The 24,602-nt window shown below is 32.6% G+C and overlaps 1 protein-coding gene across 1 annotated transcript in view; it reads left to right on the top strand.

Annotated features, from left to right (window-relative positions):
• Nucleotides 1-24,602, top strand: part of NBEA (neurobeachin) — a 763,072-nt gene that overhangs the window by 120,752 nt on the left and 617,718 nt on the right. Inside the window, exons 8-10 of the mRNA XM_011943032.1 lie at nucleotides 220-366; nucleotides 9,607-9,804; nucleotides 10,425-10,558. Of these exons, the coding sequence (XP_011798422.1) occupies nucleotides 220-366; nucleotides 9,607-9,804; nucleotides 10,425-10,558 (479 nt within the window). The remainder of the gene's footprint in view (nucleotides 1-219; nucleotides 367-9,606; nucleotides 9,805-10,424; nucleotides 10,559-24,602) is intronic.

Raw genomic sequence — 24,602 nt, 5'->3', positions numbered from 1 at the left:
GTTTGTTTGCTTAAACATAAGTGTGCATGTAACTGATCATTTTTCCCAAAAAACTTGACTGGCATTTATTATTTAAATAATAAAGTCTTAGTTGATGCTTTCTGCTATTATTATTGTTATATTTTAAAATATTCTTGATAATGGAGGCTGATTTAAGGATTTAAACCTTTTTGTCATTAAAAATAATGCATTTGTTTTTTTTATGACTTTTAAAAATAGAGCTATGACAAGTGCTTTCTTGGATCATCAGAAACTGCTGATGCAAATAGGGTATTCTGTGGTCAACTTGGTGCCGTGTATGTGTTCAGTGAAGCACTCAACCCAGCACAGATATTTGCAATTCATCAGTTAGGACCTGGATATAAGGTAGTAATAACTGTAATTTTATAAATTCTATGGAGAGTTTTAGATGTAAAATGTGGTGTAATATAATTTTTAGTGAAAATCTTTCTCTAATATGGTTTAAGAGTCATTTCTATTTTTTTGGAATGTAGTCAGTTTTTATTATATGTTTCTTTTTAGTTCAAAGATGCTTTTTTCTCAACTGTTTTTTCTTTATAAACTTTTTTATTCTTCAGAATATTTTCTAATACTGATGGCATGCCTTTTGTTAATAATTCTGAAATAATCTTATAAAACTATTTTGCTTAATGTAGTATTTAAAATACAAAAATTTGAAATATACGTATTACATAGTGAACATAATAAAGAACTTGTTAATATTACTGGTAACTTGGAAAGAAAAGTTAAAAGATTTAGAAGGAAAGTAAGATAATATACTTCATGGACCTGAAATTATTCAATTTTAGCTTATATTTTTGCTTTAATTGCACTAAGTGAGGAAGTAGGTACAGTAGTGAGTATACTAATTTAGTAAAACTATTTAATGTAATTTATCGTACTCTTTTTGTTTTTTAAACTTTCAAAACAAAGACTCTCGGTAAGATAGAGCATGCACATATATGAGTTAGTTTTAAACGTGCAGTATACCTGGCTAGGGGAGTGTATAAGGGTTCTATTTAAATCACATTAGGAATTGTGAAGTCTCAAACTACTTGGATCTGAAAGAGAATTACACATTATAGTCAAAGTGTTTGTAATTCTGAAGGAGTGCTTGTCTTGTATGGAAGTGTGGTTTTTTATTGAACTCAATTTGAATAATTAATGTGAACATTGTGTTATGGAAAGGAGTAGTAAATATTAAAAATACTCCCTCTTTGGCCTTCGTAGTTTTGCATTGGTATTTCTCTTTTTATGTCATCTATATATAGATAGAGAGAGCGTGAGACAGAGAGAGAGAGGAAAGTTTGAATTGAATTTACCCATATTAAAATATCTTTTTATTCTCAATGACTTTAATAACCATAATAATATTGAAGAATAATAATGCTATTATTTTTATGTCAAGGTAACAATACTTGCTATCATATATTCTGCATATCATTTTTGTTTTTGTCTTACTAGCTCTAGAAATGCATTTGTGCTTGTACAGCTACTTTTTCTTTCATGGGTCATTTTGTTGGGTTTGCATCTTGGTTCTGCCATTGTTGAACTTGCATAGGAATATTTTTGTAATTCACATTTTTATTAATATGCGGCCTGCTTTTCTTTCCTACTTCTTTGAGTTGTTTCATAAAATACTTGCAGTGTCTTTTTAAGCTCTAATAGAATGATATTGAATAGAGTGACAAGCAAACAAATGAAATATAAAAAGGTAGAATATCAAGAAAATACAAATCCAATATGATTGCTAATGCAAAATTTCAAAATTGATGGGAGCTGCCTTGCAACATCAAGGAAAAGGGCTGAATATAAGCAATTTTGTAATTCTTCTATTGACAAAGAAGCAAACTTTGTCCTGAACAGCTTTGCAAATTTTGTGATTTGTAGTATTCTTTTCACAAGTCTTTCTTGTCATTCTTTTTAACAACAGTGATAATGAGCAGTAACCCTGTCATCATGTGTGCACAGCTCATGTGACATAGTGTATCCTTGGTATCCTAACACACAGTAGAGTACCTAAAGTCAGAACTTTTAAGAGAGAAACCTGTAAATTTGGGCATTACATCAGAGCGTATATTATTAAGTTTTGAATGTTCTCAGCTCACCGTACCCCTTGTTGTTAGTGGGGGTTGATGATAAATCCACGGATACATGCATTTTCTCAATTTGTAAATATTATAAGTACAATTGCTGCCATGACAGGCATCAGAAAAAATTTTCTATGTTAAAAAACTTTTTTTTGTAGAAATTCAGAACATATAGGGAAGGAAGAATGTGTACGATTAGATTGTGTTTTGATAGAAGAAAAGCTGAGTAGTTCACACATTATAGTCACAATTATCTTGGTAAAGTCACTTCCTGTGAGTGAAGGGGTAGAGGGCTACAGTGGAATCTTTAAGGTGTAGGGAATGTAATAACTAGTGGACATTTGGATAAATCCCAAATGGAGGTTAAGTTGCTTAGTGTTGTATAATAACATAGTATTTATATGTTTTGCCTTGAGTTATATGGAACTTTCTTCCATTGTAATGGTCAGACAATATTTATGATTCTGAGTTTAGTGTAGATAGCATGTCAACATATGGGCTTCAAAATTAATAAAATAAGTTAATTCTACCTTCAAATAATGTCATCAAACTATATATTCAGTGGAGCCTGTTACAAATGATTTTGACTTGTTGGTCACTGGAGTGCTAGGTGATTTTTGTTCTGTCGAACATTTGGTTTTGAGCATTGCAGCTTATCAGTAAAAATTCTGCACTTGGTTATTTTCTGGAAACAGTAAATAAGTTAGGGTATCACTTATTAACTAAGTATACCATTCAGTTTGGAAAGTAAAATACAGAAATTCAGAAAATATTTAAAATACAGAAAATCTTACTGTAGATTTGTCTAGTATGGTAAAATTTACTACCAGGTAAGTTTACTGTGGATCTCTATTTGGAGTTATTTAATGTCTTCGAGATTATAAAATCTTGTGTATCAGATAGCCCTTTGACATAAGCTTGCAAATCAGATTTAAACAAAGGTTTTATATTTTATAATTATTACGAGATATTTTCTCAGTGTTACGTTAACCCTGTGTGGCAAGCAGTTAGTCTTCATTGCCAGATATTTGAAAATTTAGCTTTGCGTTCTCTCCTTCATTTATGAATATCATAACATAATGGTATTTATAATTTGCTATATCATAATAAAGTTCTAACTGATAAGAGAAAAAGTATAACACAACCTCCAAAATTAAAATTCACTTCAGAGGATTTCCAATACATGTATGGAGGGGTGAGCTCCTAACAAACTGATATTCTCACAAATAACCATTTGCAAACTCTGCACATAATGTTGATAACATCTATTTGAGGGTTATGGAGATAGAATAAAAGCAGGCAGGCTTTGGAGGGTAGTCAATATATGGAACAGTCAGTGTACATGGCTTGATATCCCCATTTTTTGCTTTTACAGGAAACTTTCTGGCCAGAAAATTTCTCTACAATATTGTACAGAGTAATAGTCACACAATTTAGCATATAATCCAAAAGTACTTATTCTAAAAATAGGAAAATGTGACTTATTCTCAAGGGAAGAGAAAATCATCATATACCAACTCCAAGATAACCCACATGTTGGAAATACCGCGTGAAGTCTATTATAACTAGTGAGGTAGAGAAAAGTTTACTTATAATGAATTAAAAGATAGGAAGTATCAGCCATGAAATAAAACAAAATCAGATGGCAGTTCTAGAACTGAAAAATATATCAAAATTAAAAATAAACTGTATGGGCTGATTAGCAGAGTTAATATGATAGAGAAGTAAATGAACTTGAGTATAGATTGATATAAACTTGGAAGAGAGTTATGAAAGATTGGGGTAAGAAAATAGAACCCTAGAGATGTATGGGGCAATTTTGAAAGGTCTAATAGGCACAGTATAAGTGAAAGAGCTTGAATAAATGATGATCAAAAACTTCTCAGATTTGGTAAAAGGCTTATATTTATAGATTGAAGAAACTCTGAAAATTCCAACCAAAATAATAGTGTTGATCTTTTCAAAGAACTGGCTTTTGGTTTCATTTTGTTTCCACAGTTTTCTTATTCTCTATTTCATTAAGTTCTTCTATAATTATTTTTATTTTTTTCTTTCTGCTTGTTTTATGTTTAGTTTGCTTTTTTGCTTCCAGGGACATAAGGTGGGAGGTTTAGTTGTTGATTTGAAGTCCTTTTTTTAAACACAAACATTTACAGGTATAAATTTCTAAGTGCCTTAACTGCTTATATTTTGGTATTTGTGTCTTTATTCATCTTAAAATATTCTGTAATTTCCCTTTTGATTATTTCTTCTTTGACACATTGGTTATTTAGGAATGTGTTTATTTCCACATATTTGTGAATTCCTCAAATTCTTTTGTATTACTGATTTCTAACATTCCAGTTTGGACAGATAATATACTTTGTATTATATCTGTCTTCATAAATTTATTCAGGTTTGTTTTATGACCTGAGTTTGGTCTATCCAGGAGACTGTTGGGTGTGTACACTTCTATTTTGGAAACAGGGCCTCTCCTTCTGTCACCTAAGCTGGAGTGCAGTGATACAGTCCTAGCACACTAGATTCTTAGACTCCTGGGCTCAATCTATGCTCCTGCCTCAGCCCCTTGAGTAGCTGGGACTATAGGCACAAGTCACTGTGTCTGACTAATTTTTCAGTTTTTTATAGAGACAGTGTCTTGCTATGTTGCTCAGGCTAGTTTTGAACTCCTGGCCTCAAGTGATCCTTCTACCTCAGCCTCCCAAAGTGTTGGGATTACAGGCATGAGCCACTGAGCCTGGCTATGTGTACTTCGGAAGAATGTGTATTATGCTATTTTGGGATGGTATGTTCTAGAGATGTCTGTTAGTTCTGTTTGGTTTTTATTCGAATCTTCAATTTCCTTCTTGATCTTATGAATGGAAAGTTGAGTATAGAGGGGAGGGATAGCATTAGGAGATATACCTAATGTAAATGATGAGTTAATGGGTGTAGCACACCAATGTGGCACATGTATACATATGTAACAAACCTGCACGTTGTGCACATGTACCCTAGAACTTAGTGTGTGTGTGTGTGTGTGTGTGTGTGTGTGTATGGCAGACTGGACTTGCAGAATAGATTTTTTGGTCACTGACCCCACTCAGCTCAAATCTTTTCAAATATCCTGCTTTGTGTGTGTGTGTGTGTGTGTGTGTGTGTGTGTGTGTGTGTATATGGCAGACTGGACTTGCAGAATAGATTTTTTGGTCACTGACCCCACTCAGCTCAAATCTTTTCAAATATCCTGCTTATCTGTTGACCTTTTCCTCAAATCTTACCAAAAAAGAAGAAAGAAAAAGAAAGAAAAGGAAGGAAGAAAGGAAGGGAGAAAGGGAGGAAGGGAAGGAGGAAGGGAGGGAGGGAAGAAGGGAGAGAAGGAGGGAGGAAGGGAGGGAGGGAGGAAGAGCCTGGAAAGACTTGAAATCTTAATCAACCATTAGAGGCAGTAGAAATATTATACCCAGATATTTCTCCCCAAAAGAACATAGGACTTTTATTGGTGGTGACATAACAACTCTACTTAGTGAAATCTGATTGAGTCCTTTAATGGTGAAATGACACACTGGGTGGAGCCAGTTATGCTGTTTCACTTCAAGCCGTCCTCTCCGCTTTCCAGACTATTCCTAGGGGAGATGATTGTTAGCCTGTTTTTTTCCAATGGTTTGTCTAAAAATAAGCAAAATTTAACTTTTCCTGAGAATTACATGGACTTCTGGAAGTACCTTTCCCACTGCTTATAAGTGGGCTCTCCTCCCTTTAACGCCCACCCATTTTTTTCACATGAACTCTTATTTTTTTTAAAATCTTAAACCTTTTCATTTATAGCTTTCAATCCTCATTTTGAACCTAATAGGAAATCTCTGTTGGGCTTCAGCACTTTCTGTATTTAACACCATGTGTTTCTTTCTAGGATTTAGATGTGCATGGAAAACTATGTAGCGAATGGTTTTATAAGTTCTAAAGCTAACGGAAGTTACTCTTGTATTTTCCTATATCAGGAAATAAAGATGGAGGAAGCTATGACCTACCAAAAAAAAATCAAGTGCCCGACTACTATTGTTTGCTTGTGTATTTCTCCCTTCATTTCTTCAGATGTTTCTTCATGTATTTTGACGCTCTGTTGTTGGGTGCACATATGTTTACGATTGCTATATCCTCCTGATGATTGGCCCTTTTATCATTATTCCATGTCTTTTTAATACCTAATAATATATCTTGTTTTAAAGTCTGTTTTGTCTGATATTAGCACAACCATTCCAGCTTTCTTGTGGTTTCTTGATATTTTTTCTCATTTTATTTACTTTAAGTATGTTTTTACCTTTGAATATTCTATAAACACTATGTTATTGAATCTTATTTTATTATCCAGTCTGACAATCTCTGCCTTTTGATTTGATTGGTTATTTCATTCATCTTTAATGTGATTATTGATACTTAGGTTTCCATCTGTCATTTTACTTTTTGTTAGCTATGTGTCTTGTGTTTTTATTTCTTTATTTATTCTTTACTGCTTTCTTTGGATTATGTGCTTATTTTCTTATATAGCATTTTCAATTTTTAAATAATTTTTTCACTTAAAAAAACATTTCCTTAGTGATTGCACTAGAACTTGCCATATACATCTTAGCTCACTGGAATCAGCCTCAGATTTGTATTAATTTTATCCTAGTGAATTATATAAATGTTACTTCTATATAGCTCTATTTGTTTTCTCTGTTTTTTGTGATATTATTGTTATATATGTAAGATCTGTGTATGTTACAAACCCAACATGACATAATTATTACTTCAAATAATTGTGTCTTTTAAAGAAGCTGAGAGAAGAAAGGAGATACAGTATATGTTTGTAGATTTTGTTATATTGATCTTCTGATGTATCATTTATGAATCTCTTCTTTTGTTTCTGTGGATTCTGTTACCACTTGGAGTCATTTCCTTAGCTCAGTACAACTTTGCTTCCAGTCACCTTCTTTGTTACACTGAAGTGGTGCATATTGAAAAGCATGCATCATACTTTCCTCATTTGAGTGTAATTAGTACAAAATATATTCATACCTTCTTTTCTTCTTTTACAATAATTATAACAGTTTTATTGAAGTGTAATTTACATGTCATACGAGTCATTAATGTTAACTGTACAAGTCAATTATTTTTTATAAACTTACAAAGTTGTGTAGACATCACTACAATTTAATTTTAGAACATTTCTATCAACCCAGAAGGATCCTACCTGTCTATTTGCAATCACTCCTCATTCTCATCCTTGTTCTGTTCATACAGTTTTATATAACAGTTCTTCCTATGAAAATCCTTCTGAAAGAAATAATACAATAAATATTGATAATTATATAAAGGCTTATACTTTTATGTAAAATTTTTTGTTTTTAACTTTTTTTTAAGAGTCAGGGTCTCACTCTGTCACTCAGGGTGGAGTGTAGTGGCATGATCATGGCTCATTGTGGTCTCAAAATTCTGGGCTCAGTGATCTTTCCACCTCAGCCTCCTGAAGAGCTGGGACTACAGGCATGTGACACCACACTCGGCTAATTTTTAATTTTTTGGTAGAGATGGGGTATCTTTGTTGCCCAGGCTGATCTCAAACTCCTGGCCTCAAGTGATCCTCCCACCTTGGCCTCTCAAAGTACTAAGATTACAGGTGTGAGCCATTGCACATGTCTGCCTTTATATATAAATTTAAAGATGTAGAAATAACCTAATACTACAAATAAGGGAAGATAAGAAAATTATGTTTATGTAATGGATTCTATGTTTATATTACATTACACACTTTTTTTAACCTAAAAGTGTTAGATTTGATTAATTATTATATAAACTTGTTTTCCTCCTACAAACCAAAATAGGGTATGGTATGTATCATGGGCTCAGAAAAACTAAGACCAATGGTTTTCCAAATAAAAATAGATTTTAGTAGATATCTTACATTTCCACAAAATGATTTTAAATCTTTCAAGAGAATATATTAAAACTTGTTAATTCCGGTATAAGCAGTGTGAACAAAATGAAAGCAAGAGTTTTGTTCTAGACAATGGGATGTACAAATGTTTCAGCAGTGGTAAAATGCAGACACAGAAAGCTGATTTCAGTGTTTAACAACATACCTTATGTGTTTTAAATCAGTCACTCTTTTTTAAATGTAGATATGCTGAGTTCTTAAGTATTCTAGTGATAACACTACCGTCCTCATTCAAAAAAAAGTATTATCAATGAAATACTTCAGACTACAGCATATACAAATTTTTAATTATTCATGTTGCTCTTGTCTTGGCACATGCCTAATAGTTAATGGTTTGCATCCAGTTTTGTTATAGATGGTCTCTACACACTAGTCCAGAAGTAAAAACTGACATGTTTGGTCTGCAAAGTGTTAAAATGTTTGAATTAAATTTTAAAATATAGTGATTTTAGATAAAAATTCAGATTTCATGTTTCTCTTGAAAAATATGGAAGAACTAGCAACACTGAACAATTGACTTAGGGGCCACTTTTAGAAAGGACAAACATTCTCCAGTTTGAGGAAGTTCCCATCTGACCCAATTCACTTATGCATATCTGCGTGCCTCCCATAAGAACTTGAGTTTGGGACATTTGATTTAACCTTCTTATAACATTAGAGTAAGAAAATTGGAGCCACATCAGCTAAATGATTTCCTCAGCATGAAAAAGATAATTAGTGGCACAGTCAGGATTTTAAGATGATTTCATTATCGATACATTGAATATGGACTATAAATCAGAAGACTTAGAATTACGTGCTGGTCCCTTCTACATCTTAATTTCTGTAACATTCAGTTTTCATAATTGTAAGTTTAAATTAATAGTAATACTGATATGTGATTATTGCAAAGGTTAAATATTATTTATCATTATTAGATTCATATCTGTAGAGCAATTTTAACCACGTATAACAATACCTTTCTTGTTACAGATGGCATATGTTTAGCTCTTATCTTTCATAGAAAGTAATAACATGTTTTAATGAACTTCTCTTCTGAGTTTAGTATGTATATTGTGATATTATTATTGAGTGTCATTGGTATTTCATAGGTTGATTTGCTTTTTAGTAAGGATAGGAATATTTTTGCATATTAACTTTTTATAGCCTCAAATGATGGTCATTTTTCTCTATAAGTTATTCATGTGCCAGGCACTGTTTATTTACATAAATACTTTTTAAAGTGTTAACAAGAAAAATTAAACTTATGCTATGATATAGTCAAGTAAAATCCTATTTATATATAATATCAGGTTTGATATTTTTTTCTAATGAAATGGTTTTGCCAGTAATGGAAAACTTTAAATTAGAAAATGAAGATCTGAGCATCTTTATTGCTATAATAAAACTTAGCTCTCACTGAATTAAAGTGACAATAACAAAGTAAGAAACACCACTGAATAGTCTCTGACATGTGAAAGGTACACAAATAGTTTATTATTGTAAATGTTTCTCTGCTTTAAAACTTTTGAGTTTAATTGTTGCTTTTAAAGAGTGTTTACCTTAGTTTTATTTTTTCAGAGTACCTTCAAGTTTAAATCTGAGAGTGATATTCATTTGGCAGAACATCATAAACAGGTTTTATATGATGGAAAACTTGCAAGTAGCATTGCCTTTACATATAATGCTAAGGCCACTGATGCTCAACTCTGCCTGGAATCATCACCAAAAGAGAATGCATCAATTTTTGTGCATTCCCCACATGCTCTAATGCTTCAGGTGTGTGAATTGTGGCTTTGTTTTCATGTTCTTGTTAGAATTTGACAGTATCTTTATTTTATATATCAAACATTGCTCATCTATAAATCTATGATTTTTTGTTTCTTTTTTGGCTTTTGCAGATCTTTTAAGTGAAACTTTAAAGAATGTCTCTCTTTTCTATAACAATATACTCTACCCTGGCCTTGTCTCCTTAGTAGGAAATCTGTCATATCTATTATCTTATATGTTATATAGCCTTTGAAATTAAATCAATTAACTGAATAAGTTAATTGTTAGATATAAAAACATACTTTGCTTTAAGAATGTATTACTAACATTCTCTAACAGTAAAATTGCTTGTCTTTAAATCCATCAATAGTATTTCTGATTTTAAAATAATGTTTGATTTTAACTTCATATTTTTAGTGTAAAAATGTCTCAACCTAAGATTTGAAATTTAAAAGTGATTAGCAAAGGTGTTCACTTTTTTGTCTTATATGTGTATAACAATTATAATTGAAGGCTTAAAAATGTCCAACTATGTTATTTAATTCCCTTATAAAGGTACTTGGAACAAGGAAATAGTGATGAAAATCATTCTATAGAAGTTTAATAAACATTTTTGTTTTTGGACATAGGATGTGAAAGCGATAGTAACACATTCAATTCATAGTGCAATTCATTCAATTGGAGGGATTCAAGTGCTTTTTCCACTTTTTGCCCAATTGGATAATCGGCAGCTCAACGATAGTCAAGTGGAAACAACTGTCTGGTAAGTTTTCTTTGCATGTACAATTGCTGATATTTTATACACACTTGGACTATGCATGATATACTCGGTGCTGTGTAAATGTATTACAGTATTTGGGTTCTGCCCTTAAAGTGCTAATAAATATTTTTTGAAACTAATGGAGATAGATATTTATACAATAAGTAAAGAAAACCCTGATATTTAGGTTGTTATATCATAAAGGAATGCCTTTCTTGATAATAAATAGCAAATTCTTACCAAAGATAGCATAGTGATTATAATATGTAGTTGAGGGAAAAATATTAATCCTGACCTTATCATTTGCATATACTCATGGATTGAATTGACCATGAAACCCTGTCAGGTTGAAGAAAATTACTAGGGTAAAGTTATTCAGAAGAATAATATTTATTAGCAATTGCATAATTTATATCTTAAAAAGTGATACTATTTTATAATGCTTTTGTCATGGCATAAGTCTATCATAATATTAGTTGACATCATCCCTTATTTATATATAGTTTATGTTTGAGGACTCAAATCTAACCAGTGGCAAATCCATGTTTATGTAAAAATTAAATCTCTTCTAGTGAGTGTGATTTCATGTGCATTTTTATAGTTTCTCTTTTATTAAAAAAAATTATGTGCCAGACTCTAATTTAATGTTATAGCTTAGAATTACACATACAAGAATTTAAAAATGAATTGTAGTAGCTATTTTGACTATACACATTGCCATGCTTGGGGATTTTAATGGACAAGTTATATAGGTAAGCATTAATTTTATTCCAAAAGTAACACTATAGTACTTCATTAGTATATATACATATAGATGAGCTCCTTCATGGGTTATCTAATTTTGAATTGATGGCGAATCTAGAAGGTGTGGGAAAAATTTAAGGTACAATGAAATGCTTTTTCTCATAATTATTATCTAAATTACCTATTAATGAAATTCCATTTTAGTATTTCTAAGAATGTTATTTCTGTTTTGGAAACAACTTTATGTAAAGTATAAATCTAAATGTAGAGTCGAGATTTGTACATTTATAACATTCACCTCCCATCTATGGGTCTTGCCTTCTTTTATATCAATATAGTGTAAAGGTTGGAGTTTTGAAAGTAAAAAGCTTTGAAGTGAAAAAGAATCCTGAGGTTATGTCCTACTGTGATACTGTTTTGCTTGTGAGATCTTAAATAATCTAATTGGAAGGCAGCTCAGCTTAATGGAAAAATCAAACTTTACATTTCAGTCCTTTATTTAAATTCAAAATGTTTTGCTATTTATCATCTCAGTGAACTAGGACACATTATGATCAGTAATTTAAAATCCAGTCAGTACTGTGAAAAGAAGTGGGAGATGAAGTAGCCACTAGAAAAATCCATGTATATTTAAATATTTCTTATGAAATAATATGAAATACATATATTATAAAATCTTACTGCTAAAACCATATGTAATAGGTTATCTGGTTCATTCATCCAAGATGCATGTTTATTTTTACTGTCTTTCTTCAAAACTCATTTAATTTTTATATACATCTTGGTATTTAAATTGTGTTTATTTCATCATGGAGATAAAAGATAGTGTGAGAAGTCAGCATACCTGTTTTCATTTTGATTTTAGTTCTTTTATATCATTCATCCTAATATTTCCCTATATCAATTAATTTCAACCTTTTCAGTGATGTCTATTATGTCTTTAGTTTGTTTGTTTATTTATTTATTTATTTGAGATGTAGTCTTACTCTGTTGCCCAGGCTGGACTGCAGTGGTGCGATCTCTTGGCTCACTGCAACCTCCGCTTCCCAGATTCAAGCAGTTTTCTTGCCTCAGCCTCCCAAGTAGCTGGGATTACAGGCGCCTGCCACCATGCCCAGCTAATTTTTGTATTTTTAATAGACAGAGTTTCACCATGTTGGCCAGGCTGGTCTTGAACTCCTGACCTCAAGTGAGTCACCTGCCTTGGCCTCCCAAAATGCTGGAATTACAGGTGTGAGCCACTATGCCCGGCCCTGTTTATAGTTTGCCAATAGAAAACATAACAAGAAAGATACCACTCTCCTCTTTAAATATAATACGTACTCAATTCCAGGCCACCCTGTGATTTAGTTATGTGCTATTTTGAATTCTAGTCTATTACTTTTTCATTAATTATTTCAGTATCCTAAATATCTGAGATTTGCTCTTTGGTACGGACAGTTGTATGGATCAGTAATGCAGTCTTTTGTTATTTAATGTTTTATAGGGAACCATTATAGAAAACTATTTGCATCGGTGAAATAGTCTTTGCTTTTGCAAGCTGTTAAGTGGGATTTCTCCCTCTATTTGAAAAATACAGATTCATGACTATGCAGGGGTTATAGAATTTTATGTTTTATGGCTATATCATCAGTTCATATAGATGATTAGGACCTTGAAAAAGGATTTATCATCTTATTGTTAGTCCATAATAAATTGTTCTAGATTAAGGATAATCAATTTGAAGTTTTTAACTCTTCCAGAGAAAATTTAATATACTCCTTTTTGGAAGTCTGATTGCATAGTAAAGAGATGACTGAAAGTTGCAATACTGTCTAATTTTTAATTGCTTTTTTGAGAAATGGAGCTAAGCTCAAATATAAGTTACTTCTCTGCCCTCTGTGTTTCAAGCCAAAGCATTTTATCTTCCACATACTTTTCTCTGCTAAGTAGTACCTTTTAATGAAAATTTTCAGTGTTTCTTAGGCCTTACCTCTGTTGGCACTACTACACTGTTTTTATCAACTTTAATGAGTTTTTACTTCATATAGGGGATTTAGAATTTTTAAAAATTATTGACTGGGAGTGGTGGCTTAAGCCTGTAATCCCAACACTTTGGGAGGCTGAGACCGGTAGATTGCTTGAGTCCAGAATTTTAAGACCAGCCTGGACAACATGACAAAACCCCATCTCTACCAAAAAATAGAAAAAATTAGCTGGGCATGGTGGCATGTGCCTGTAGCTCCAGCTACTGGGGAGGCTGAGGTAGGAGGATCACTTGAGCCCAGGAGGTGGAGGTTGCCATCAGCTGTGATCGCACCACTGCTCTCCAGCCTGGGTAACAGAGCGAGACTCTGTATCAAAAAGCCACCCCAAATTATTGAAGCAATAGTTTCATTTTCTAGAGTCTTCAAAGATGAATTTATTTTTGCTGGATAATTTTTATGACTTTTTAAATTATGAAGGCCACTTATTATAGTTATTATATATATGGACATTCAAGTCAGACAAACTTGGGTTCAAGTCTTGAATTTAGTATTTATTACTAGTGTAACTTTGTGTATGTGATTAATTTTTTGAGCATAACTCACACTCTGAAGTAACATAGCTTTTGTATTTTGTGTCTAGAATGACTCAAGAAATTAAACAGAAACTTTATTTTCCTTTAAATTAGATGATTATGTAGACTGAGTACATACTATTCTTATTGAGTACGTATTATTGAGTACATACATCTTATTGAGTACATATTATTGAGTACATACATCTTATTGAGTACATATTTTTACGTTGAACTATTTTTTTAAGAGCATGGGTAATTATATAGGTGATACAAAATAAAACCTTCCTCATCATGTGACCTAAGACAGCTTTGCTTTGAAAAAAATTTATGTTTTCTAGAACAAGGTATGAATTGAGTTTTGTATATCAAACAATTAAAAATACACCAAGAGACAGTTTCATTAGAGACCATTGTGATATATTGCATAAGTGTTCTTTTGGTGGAAGACAAATTTAGACTCAAATCCCTGTCCTGTTTTATAGTGTCTCATGTTAGTTGATGGGATATTCATGGGTGTGTAGTAGTGGTATGTGGCATTTATTGAATACTTACTATGTGCTAGTCTCTTTTTTTAAGAAAAAGTTTTATTGTGTATGTTTAAGGTATACAGCATGATGTTATAGGATACAAACAGATAGCAAAAAGGTTACTATAGTGAAGCAAATTAACATCTGTCATCTCACATAGTTACCTATTTTTGGGAAGGAGGGAAGCAGCTAAAATCTACTTATTATGAATCACATACAAAGTATAATTCTGTTACCTACAGTCCTCATGTTGTACATTAGATGTACTTGTTCATCCTACATATCTGGTACTTTATTTCCTCTAACCTATATCTCCCCACTTCCAAGCCCTGCTGCCCTTTTCCCTGATGACCACTGTTTTGTTTTTCATCTCTGTATATTTGAATTCTGTCAGTCATGTATTTTAATCTAATTATTTGCTGGTGAAGAAGAGAAAAATTGAATAATTTGTTCAAGATCACAGAGACATAAGTGGCAGAACCATGGTCCTAGTCCTGAAAGCCTGACTCTAGAGCCCTTACTCTAAACCACTGTGGACCACTCTGAGAATCACTTTTGCCAGATGTGGAATGACTTTAATAAGTGCCAACTTTATCTGATTGTAGTACGAATTAAAATAAGACATGCAAAGTATCTGTCATAGCGTCTGGTACATAGTTGGCACTTAATGAGTTCTCTTTTTACTTTTTTCCATGAGTACTAGTCTGTTGGTTAGATACAGCTTTTTAATTATTAAAACTTATTTTTAATGTTATTATAAACTATGAAATTTTTATAAAGAAATTTCAAGTGATAAATTATCTTAAGTATATGAATATTTTTCTGGGAAAAGCATTTTTTTAAATTACAATAAATACAGTTTGTTTGCTAAAATGATGGAATGTAAGACATAAAAGTGTTTAGAGAATCCTATAAAGCATTTATGTCAACAGTCCTATCATATGAACAGTCCTCTTGTAATGTGAATATTTATGACTCATTAGTTTGTTTAGTGAACTTAAATCACAATATATTTCTTAATATTATCTTGCTAATTAATCAGTTATTCCAGTAATTACATTGAATTTTATAGCCACTTTAATAATTAAGCAACCTCTTAATAATTAAATATTTCATTCTAATATTCTGATTAGTACTATTGTAATATGTAAAGCAACAGAATTATCTGGAAAATTTAAATATTTCAGTGTCTAACTGCCTTAGCCAGATTTCCTCATACACTTAGAAGTGACATGAAAATCCTTTATCTGACCGTGTTTCCTGTTTTTTAATTCAGAAAAAATGTCTGTTATATAGTGTTAAAATTTAATTACATATTCTTAATCCAGCTTAGTCTGACTTAAAGATAATATGTAATTGCTTTTAATAGGGAAAAGAATTAAAATAAGTACCTGTTTATAATAATTGTTTCTCTTATGGAAGTGGTTGTTCTTCTATATAGAATATAATTATTTATTTAGTTTCCAAAAGCATTTAAAATATTTTTATTAGTCTATAGTTTATACAGTTATATTTAGTTTAGATTTTTCAGAAAGAATGTACCACTGACATGTCTTAAGATTCATATCTGTTTGCCTTTAAAAATTGCTAAATTGGTACTGAAAACATTTTTGAAGTGATAAATAGACATAAAAAATGCACTTGATGTACTTACACTACTACTATTAGAGGAGAAAAATGAAGTAATTTGGTTAGTGAGATTTAAGAAGAGTAAAATGAAATATGTATTGAATTCACTATGCAAATTAATTTGTAAGTAGTAAAAAGTAAAATACATTAAATATTCTGTCTGAAACATTAGGAAACATTACATTTAATTTTCAAATAGATTTTTCTTCTTTTTAAATTTAGCAAAAGCCACTTTTAATACTACTTTATGTTGTTTAGTTTTCAACACTTAATTTTTCTCTGTAAATTTTTCTTTGTCTTATTACAAGTTTTCTGCTTTATCTTTGACCCTTCACTCCCTCTCTCTTGCTGTGGAAAAAAGGCACCTTTTTGGCATAAGGTTAACTACAAATTATTCTTTGCAGTTGGTGACCATGGACACGTCTTCAGTAAATTTGTTGCCTTAATTTTCTTCTAGTTTGCATTTCCACTTTCTGTTTTCTTTAATTTTTCAATCTTATTATCTTCTAACAGGAGTATTGTTATTTTACACATGCCATAGATTTCATTTCTTTTAACTGTCTTACATTACCTTCCTTCATTTATTTTGATTTTATGACAGTCGTGCAGGTATAATGGTATCAGTTCAAAACTAAAATAATTATTATTTGCCTTTATAAAGAATATTGCTACATGCCATAATTCATCCTCAGAAACCCAGAATACTTTTGACAGAATGTAGCTATAATGCTGATTGTCACAAGTGTTTAAACCCTCTTCTTTTTCCATCCAGGAGTGAGATGTGATGACCCTAACACATAATGAATGAAATTTTCAAGAAAAGATTTAGTAAAGCATACTAAAGAGATTCTAGTTAATTTAGTATTATAATTTTATTGGTTTTTATTTCTAATTCTACTCAAATTTTTAGGTTCACAGTCTTGTTACCTAGGCTGGTAACTTCCAGTGCTTTATCTCTATCTTGCCCTCAGTTTAGGTTTATACACATAAACCATTGATGCAATATTTCCATGTGGAAAGTATCTCAAAGTTAACATGACTCAAGTAAAAATTCATAGACTTCTTCTCTACCCAATTTCTATTGCTTTTGATTTTCTAATGTTACTGAGGAACATTGTCTCCAGGTAGTCTCTTAAATTAGAACCCCAAGAGAACTCATCAGTTACTTTCCTCCCTTTGAATAATTAAAATATTAGCTGTTCCTATGTTTGTCACATACAATCTATCATGATAAGCTATTGATATTATTCCTTAAATACCTCACAAAGCTACCCTTTCCTCTCCGTCCATATTGCTACTGCCTTAGTTTAGGTTCCCATTATTAATTACTTCAGCTAGTATATATCCAGTAATTTGCAATGACTAGAAGAGTTATCTTTCTAAAATATAAATCTAATTATTTCACATCTGTGGTCATTCATTGGTTTCCTGTTGCCTCAGAACAAAGTCAGCATCTGATTTGGTCATGCTTACTTCTCTCTTCTAGTCACATTTCTTGATAGTCTTTCCAAACCCAAATTCCTATATATAGCAATAAGGACAAAGAGTGGAAAATGCTAGCAGGGACATTCTAGAACATGTATTTATGAATAAAAGGTGCTACAAATAGGGACAGCCTCAGCAACAGTGTATGGTTGGGAACATGGTTTTCTGCAGTTCTTGGATTTATAATGCCAGTGAATTAGGGAGGGGATTTAACGGAATACTTCATTTAAGGTGTCTTGGAGTCTTACTACCTGCTAAATAAAGGGGAAGGTTTCTGTGCACTTAAATCCAGCTTTCAGCTGCAGAACAGAGATGGAGTGTCTGCTGTCATGCAAGTGGACAATAAGAAGAACCATAGGCAATCTGTATACCAAATGACCAATTATTCAATACCCTGGTTGTACAGATCTTGTTTAATAATCAGCACAGAGAAACCTATCAGTATAGAACGTATATTATCCAGCATTTGCTAATTATGGCTATAGTAACAACCTCAAAATCTGGTAGCCTCATAAAACAACAAAAGTTAATTGTTCATAACTGGTTGTGCTGTGTTCCCTGTGTCGTCTCATTCTGGGTCCTAGATTGAAAGATTAGCTGTGATATGGAATATGTTTTTCCTGTGTCAAAGAAGTGCAAGAATCTCAGTCAAACAATATAATTGCTCTTGTAGCTTCTGGTCAAATGAGATGAATGTCATATTCAATCTACTAGCCAAAGAATGACCAACTAAGCCCACATTTAGTGAGGGGATTTGGTTGTAAAATATATGTCCTGGAAGTGGGGGTAGAATGTAAGTCTTTTGGCCATAGGCAAGGATTTATAATCTTCTTATTGAGATGGAAAAGTCAAAAGTTGGGAATAATAATGCAATCTTCCATGGGACTTATGAAAAAGTATTATGGTGCACAGGAAGGAAACCGATATCCTAAAGACTTGAGACAAGCAGACTTATAAAACTTTGGGAGGCCGAGGTGGGCAGATCACGAGGTCAAGAGATGGAGAGCATCCTGGCCAACATGGTGAAACTCCCTCTCTACTAAAAATGTAAAAATTAGCTGGGTGTGGTGGCACATGCCTGTAGTCCTAGCTACGCGGGAGGCTGAGGCAGGAGGATTGTTTGAACCCGGGAGGCGGAGGTTGCAGTGAGCCGAGATCACACTACTGCACTCCAGCCTAGTGACAGAGCGAGATTCTGTCTTAAAGCAAACAAACAAACAAACAAACCTACTAGTAGGAAAATTTTGGTAAAAATTAGGGTACAAAATGATCCTGTATGAAATAGCAGAATACCGTAAGACTGACATCTATCAGAATTTACAGATGATGGCCAAAGTCTATATTTTTGCCAGGCAGTGTAGAATATTCTCATACAAAATCAGGTGTGGGAAACAATAAAGAATGTTTTTCTAATTCCTTCTGATAACTTCTGATTGAATTAAAAACCATATATGTGCCTTCTTTTGGATTTACTGGAGAAAGTAAAAATTAAAAATGTGATGGTTACAAAAATACAGAAAAGAAGGGAATGGGAATAGAACCATAAAACAACTGTTAATGTAAAGTAACAGGTTATATAATCTGGAGATACCATTAACTGTTAAAAGACAGAAACATACATATTCATTCAATAAGCCAGAATCCAACAATGTAAGCTTTAAAGAGAAAGTATTTCATTTAAAACTCAGTGGTAAAGAATATAGGTCTCAATTTTTGGTCTGCTGTAGTCTGGCAATTTTTTTCTTAGTATACTACTAATAAAAGTGTGGATAGTATACTAATAAAAATGTGGTTATTTTGTTCCACATGGAATGCATGGATGGTATCTTTTTACCTAAGAAAGCACATATTCCTCATTTGCTGGTTAGAATAAAATCATTTGTTAAGAAAATAGTTCATCATGTTTGTTATATTTTATCTAGAAAGTAGGTTAGGTCACTCACTACTAACCTATTCCAAAACTTTCCCTAAAATTTTACTTATCTCATGGGATGGGGGCCCTTTTGCAACTATTTATTTTCACTTAATTCATGGCTGGTTTATACTTTTTCTACAGGAAGAGTCAAGACATACTGCATGGCTTGAATGATAAATTTTCTATAGTATGGGTACTCATACTAAAGAAATAGTAGTAGTAGATCATTATAATAGTAATATTACCCATTTCTAAACTATTGGTACAGATGCTTGTTTCTTTCTCCACTGTGTAGTTTTTAGAACAACACAGTTCTCCCTTTTCAATCGTTGCCTGATGCTGAGATGGCACCTTCAAATTATTTTCTCAAGAGAGTGTAGGGGTCAGGTACCATATAAAATTTTAAAAATTGTTTAGTTCCATATCTAGAACATGCAGGTAACTTTTGTCCCTCCTAGTACAACTGTTGTATATATTATTTCAATTGATATCATTGAGGATCTCTCCTTTGGTGGCCTGTGGGTGCCTATTAATAGATCCAGCATTTAGAAACATGGAAGTCCTTTGCAGGATCATTTTGACATAACTTTATTGAGGATAGTAGTCAGGGACTTGAGTGGGGTCTTACTTATCTGATGGAAAAAGAAGGTTGATATCTTCTTTGACAAAGAGGTTATGAGCAAAACCCCTGCCTTTAATTATGTAATTTCTAGATATTCTTTATCAGGAAGTCCAAGCTGAAATTGGAGGACAGGTCACAATAAGGCTCAGTTGGAAGAAGAAAATATTTTTGCCAGGGAGAGGAGGGCATATATTGTCCTTTGGGGTGGTAAAGCTGACTCAGCAGTTTGGGTATTTGGCATGTACCCCTTGTAACTCAGCCAAGTACACTAGGTAGCACATCTTTAATACAGTTGAAGACCAGACTTAAATAGGTTTAGGAACATAAGGAGTTCTAGTAGATGAGTACTATTAGGAAGCAAAGGGTAAAAAGTTTACACTAATTGATTCCTGTGAAATCAATGTGGAAGTCAGGTATGAGACACATACATTTATTTGCTGCCAAATATTTTTATAGTTGGAAATGGGATACAGGACTTGGTACCTTTGGTATCTTACGCAGTAGTGAATAGGACCAGGTATGATCCCTTCCAGCAAGTCTTGGTGGAACTTTAATGAGGATCCAATGTCAGACCAAAGATGCTGGCATTCATCATCCCAAGTTTATCAGTTGGGCTTTTTATACCTCTAAAAAGTTTGCCTTAACACAATTACTTTATAATTTAAAACATCGAATGAAATATGTATACATAAATGTTTTGTAGTATGGCTTGCTGCTGGAAGGCCTAGAGGGAAGTTTCATGTGCCTTGCCCTCAGTAATTCACAGGGGAATAGCAGGATTCCTATTTTTCTGGTGGCTGTATATCTCATCAGGGTTACGAGTATCTGCCTATTAGAGCCTAATTATTGTACAAAGCCTAGCTATTATTTTTGAATTCTATCCTGGCATTTTCTGTGGTATTTGTGGTGAAAATATTGTTGAAGTTGATCTCCTTTAGACAATTCCTTTGCAATGTCTTTATTAATGGGCAAGGTACTCTGAATCTGAGTATTAAATATTATATGACAGCTTTTGTTAATGGATTTACTTAACTATCTTCATAAAATACGTATATTATTTTTGAACTTTTTTTCATAGAAACAAATTCAATCTAAATATTTATTAATAACTCTCAAGATGGGCAAGTTTTTTTTTTTTTAAATGCTTACCTCCATTTTGCAAGTGGCAAATATGGCAGGAATGACAGTATGTGTGAGGCATTTGAGAAAACAATTTGGAGGATATTAACAGTGTTTGTTTGCATAACTTTTTTTATTTTTTACTTTTTATGCCAACTCACGTGCAAAGAACAGGAGAAGATTTTTTTATATCATCTAACAACAATTTGTGGAGTATAAAATAGTGAATCTTATTTTTAAGCATATTTTTTTCTTTTCTTCAAAATTTATTTTGTTGATAAAAACACTTTGCCAAATTTATAGGTGTATGTGAATATTCGGTACATTCGTAGAATGTGTAATGGCCAAGTCAGGGTATTTGGTCATTACCATCACCTTGAGTATTTATCATTTCCGTTTTGGTAACATTTTAAGCCCTCTCTTCCAGCTACTTTGAAATGTACACTACATTGTTGCAAACTATAGTCACTCTATACTGCTATTAAACATGAAAACTTTGACCAACTATCTAACTGTACGTTTGTACCCACTAACCAACCTTTGTTTATTCTCCCTCCTACCCACATACCCTTCCCAGACTTTGTATCTGTCTTTCTGCTCTCTACCTCCATGCGATCAATTCTTTTAGCTCCCACATATGAGTGAGAACGTGTGATATCTTTCTGTTCCTGATTTATTTCACTTAACATCATGACCTCCACCTCCATCTGTGTTTCTGAAAATGACATGGGTTCATTTCTTTTCATGGCTGAATAGTACTCTGTTGTGCATATATGCCAAATTTTTTTTAGCCATTTGCCTGTTGATGGAAACTTAGGTTGATTTCATAGCTTTGCTTTTGTGAATAGTGCTGTGATAAACATGTGAGTGCATGTATCACTTTGATATACAGATTTCCTTTCCTTTGGATAAATACCCAGTAGCAGGATTGCTGGATTTAGTGGTAGTTCTATTTTAACTCTTTGAAACATCTCCAAACTCTTTTCCATAGTGGTTGTATTAATTTATAGTGTGCAAAAGTTCCCTTTTCTTCAGATCCTCACCAGCATCTGTTATTTTTTGTTCTATTTATAATAGCCATTCTAACTGGGGTAAGTTGATGCCTCATTGTGGTTTAGATTTGCATTTGTCTTATGCTTAGTCATGTTGAATATTTTTGCATACACGTTGACAATTTCTGTGTCTTCTTTTGAGAGATGTATATTCATGTCCTTACCCCACTTTTTAATGGTTTTTTTTTTTATTGTTGTGTTGAGTTCCTTGTATATGCTGGATATTAGTCCCTTGTAGGATGAATAGTTAGCAGGTATTTTCTCCCGTTCAACAAATTGTCTCTTCACTCTTTGGATTGTTTTCTTTGCTGCGTAGAAACTTTTTAGTTTTATATAGTCTCGTTTGTCTATTTTTGTTATAGTTGTCTGTACTTTTGAGGTCTTAACCATTAAATATTTGTACTGAAACAATAAAACTACTAGGAAAAAGCATAGGGAAAATACTTCAAGATATTGATCTAGGAAGAGATTTCATGCCTAAAACTATATTTAAAAATTAAAATATTTATATTAAAAATATTTCCCTTAAAGTTGGTACCTTATCTTATGTAAGGAAATTTTAGAGTACACTCTGGAGAAGTCCAGTCAGCACAACATTGAAAGGATGAATTTGGAAGTGGAAGGGACTACAGCTTTGGCTGAAGCATGAGCCACTATTAACATCATCATACAGCTTTTGGTCAGCAATGAATTTTATAATAGTTACGGCAGAAGGAAGATATAGATGATGTAAGTCATAAAGTAGTATTAAAATAATATGCCAGGGAGATTTTTTTCAATAGTAGGCAAGGAATTCTTATTATATGATTGTGTAAAATCATGAACAGCTTCAGAACCGTAAAAGAAGTCATGGCATCTATCAACATTACAGCCCAAAAGTCGACATTTATGAAAGGAACGGATATATGCTCTAGAGAGAGAATCAGCTTTACACAATTTCACACACATGGACAGAATATTCAGAAGCAAAATAAAACTTTTTGTTACCTGATGTAGGAACAAATGATATAGCCAGAGAATCTTGTAGACTATAATTGATTTACATTAGAGATTAGAGGTAAGATGAAGATTTTGAAGTAGGTTTGTTAAACCGTGTTGGTTTTCATGAAGTGGTCACGTTTTCTATAGCTGGAGTTTGGAATAAAGGGGTTGGCATGGGGCACCAGTATTAACGTAACACAGGGAAGAAGAAGAGTTTTTATTTTCCAGGCATTAGAAAGGTGCAGTATTTTGGTATTTTGGATAGGTACTGAGGTATCACCTACCATAGTTAGTGTCAGACAGGAATCTATTATGAAGGTTGAAAAATCCTCCAATATTATTGCAGCCATAAACTGAATGCAATCTATGAGGCAAGCAAGCCGCTATGAGATTAAGGAGAAAACTGTAGTAAGCAATTGGATATTGTTTGTCCTTTTGAATCTCCATTAATGTACCCTAAATAATTCCATACTTCAAAAGAAAGGTAACAGGTTTAATATAATTAGGAAAACTCAATATAGGGACTTTGGACAGATGTTGTTTAAGAAAGTGATAAGTCCTTTCAGTTTTCTGGTTCTGTGATGACAGCCTGCCAGTTTTTATGGTCGTTGAGCTATTGTAATATAATCCAGCTTCCATAGTTAGCCATAGCCATGTGGATTTGTCAAACTATATGGTCTGGGGGCATCCCAGATAGCTTCTATTTAGGAAAATGCAAGGTGGTGTTTTTAGTAGAACTTAGTAAAATTTTGGCTTTTCCAGTATATTCCGGGTCAAGTTTACTGGAGTACTTGATAAGAAAGATAAATAAAAATTAGATATTAGGCTGGTAGGGACTCTGAAATACATAGTAGTATACAAGCTTTTTTTTTTTTTTAAATCTGGTTGTATTAGTCAATATAGGTTATATGATATCAAATTAGCCATGAAACCTTAGTGGTTTTATACAGTGAAGGTTTATGTAGTGTTCCTGTGATCAAATATAGTTTCGTCAGCAATCTAGGGTTTTGGGTTTCACCATCATATTTCAGAGTAGCCAGTATTCATCATAGGAGGCGAGGAGTGGAGCTAGAGAATTATGCATAGGCTTTTTATTATTGTAACCCACAAGAGATTTCTGATAACATTTAGTTGATTTAATCACATAATTAACTATAATGGGGTTAGGAAATGTCTTCTGTATACACAAGAAGTAGGAATATGACGTGGGAATTATTAATAACAAACATTGTCTCTAGCATACTTGGTTTCTTAGCTGGTAAAATTAGTGGGTTTCAGTGGTTCTTGGTTAGAATTACAGGTTTTTGGTGTGAAAGGATTTGACGACTATTAGAGATGTGGTGACATAGCAGTATTAAACCTGACTTTAACTGATGTGATGCTGTATGCCAATATCTGGGCATATTGATTAAGTTTGTCCAGTTAGTTTGT

The sequence above is a fragment of the Colobus angolensis genome, unplaced genomic scaffold (genome assembly GCF_000951035.1).
Source record: "Colobus angolensis palliatus isolate OR3802 unplaced genomic scaffold, Cang.pa_1.0 Scaffold214, whole genome shotgun sequence".
Lineage (NCBI taxonomy): Eukaryota > Metazoa > Chordata > Mammalia > Primates > Cercopithecidae > Colobus > Colobus angolensis.
The sequence above is the reverse complement of the archived record's forward strand: the minus strand, read 5'-3'. Positions and strand labels throughout refer to the sequence as shown.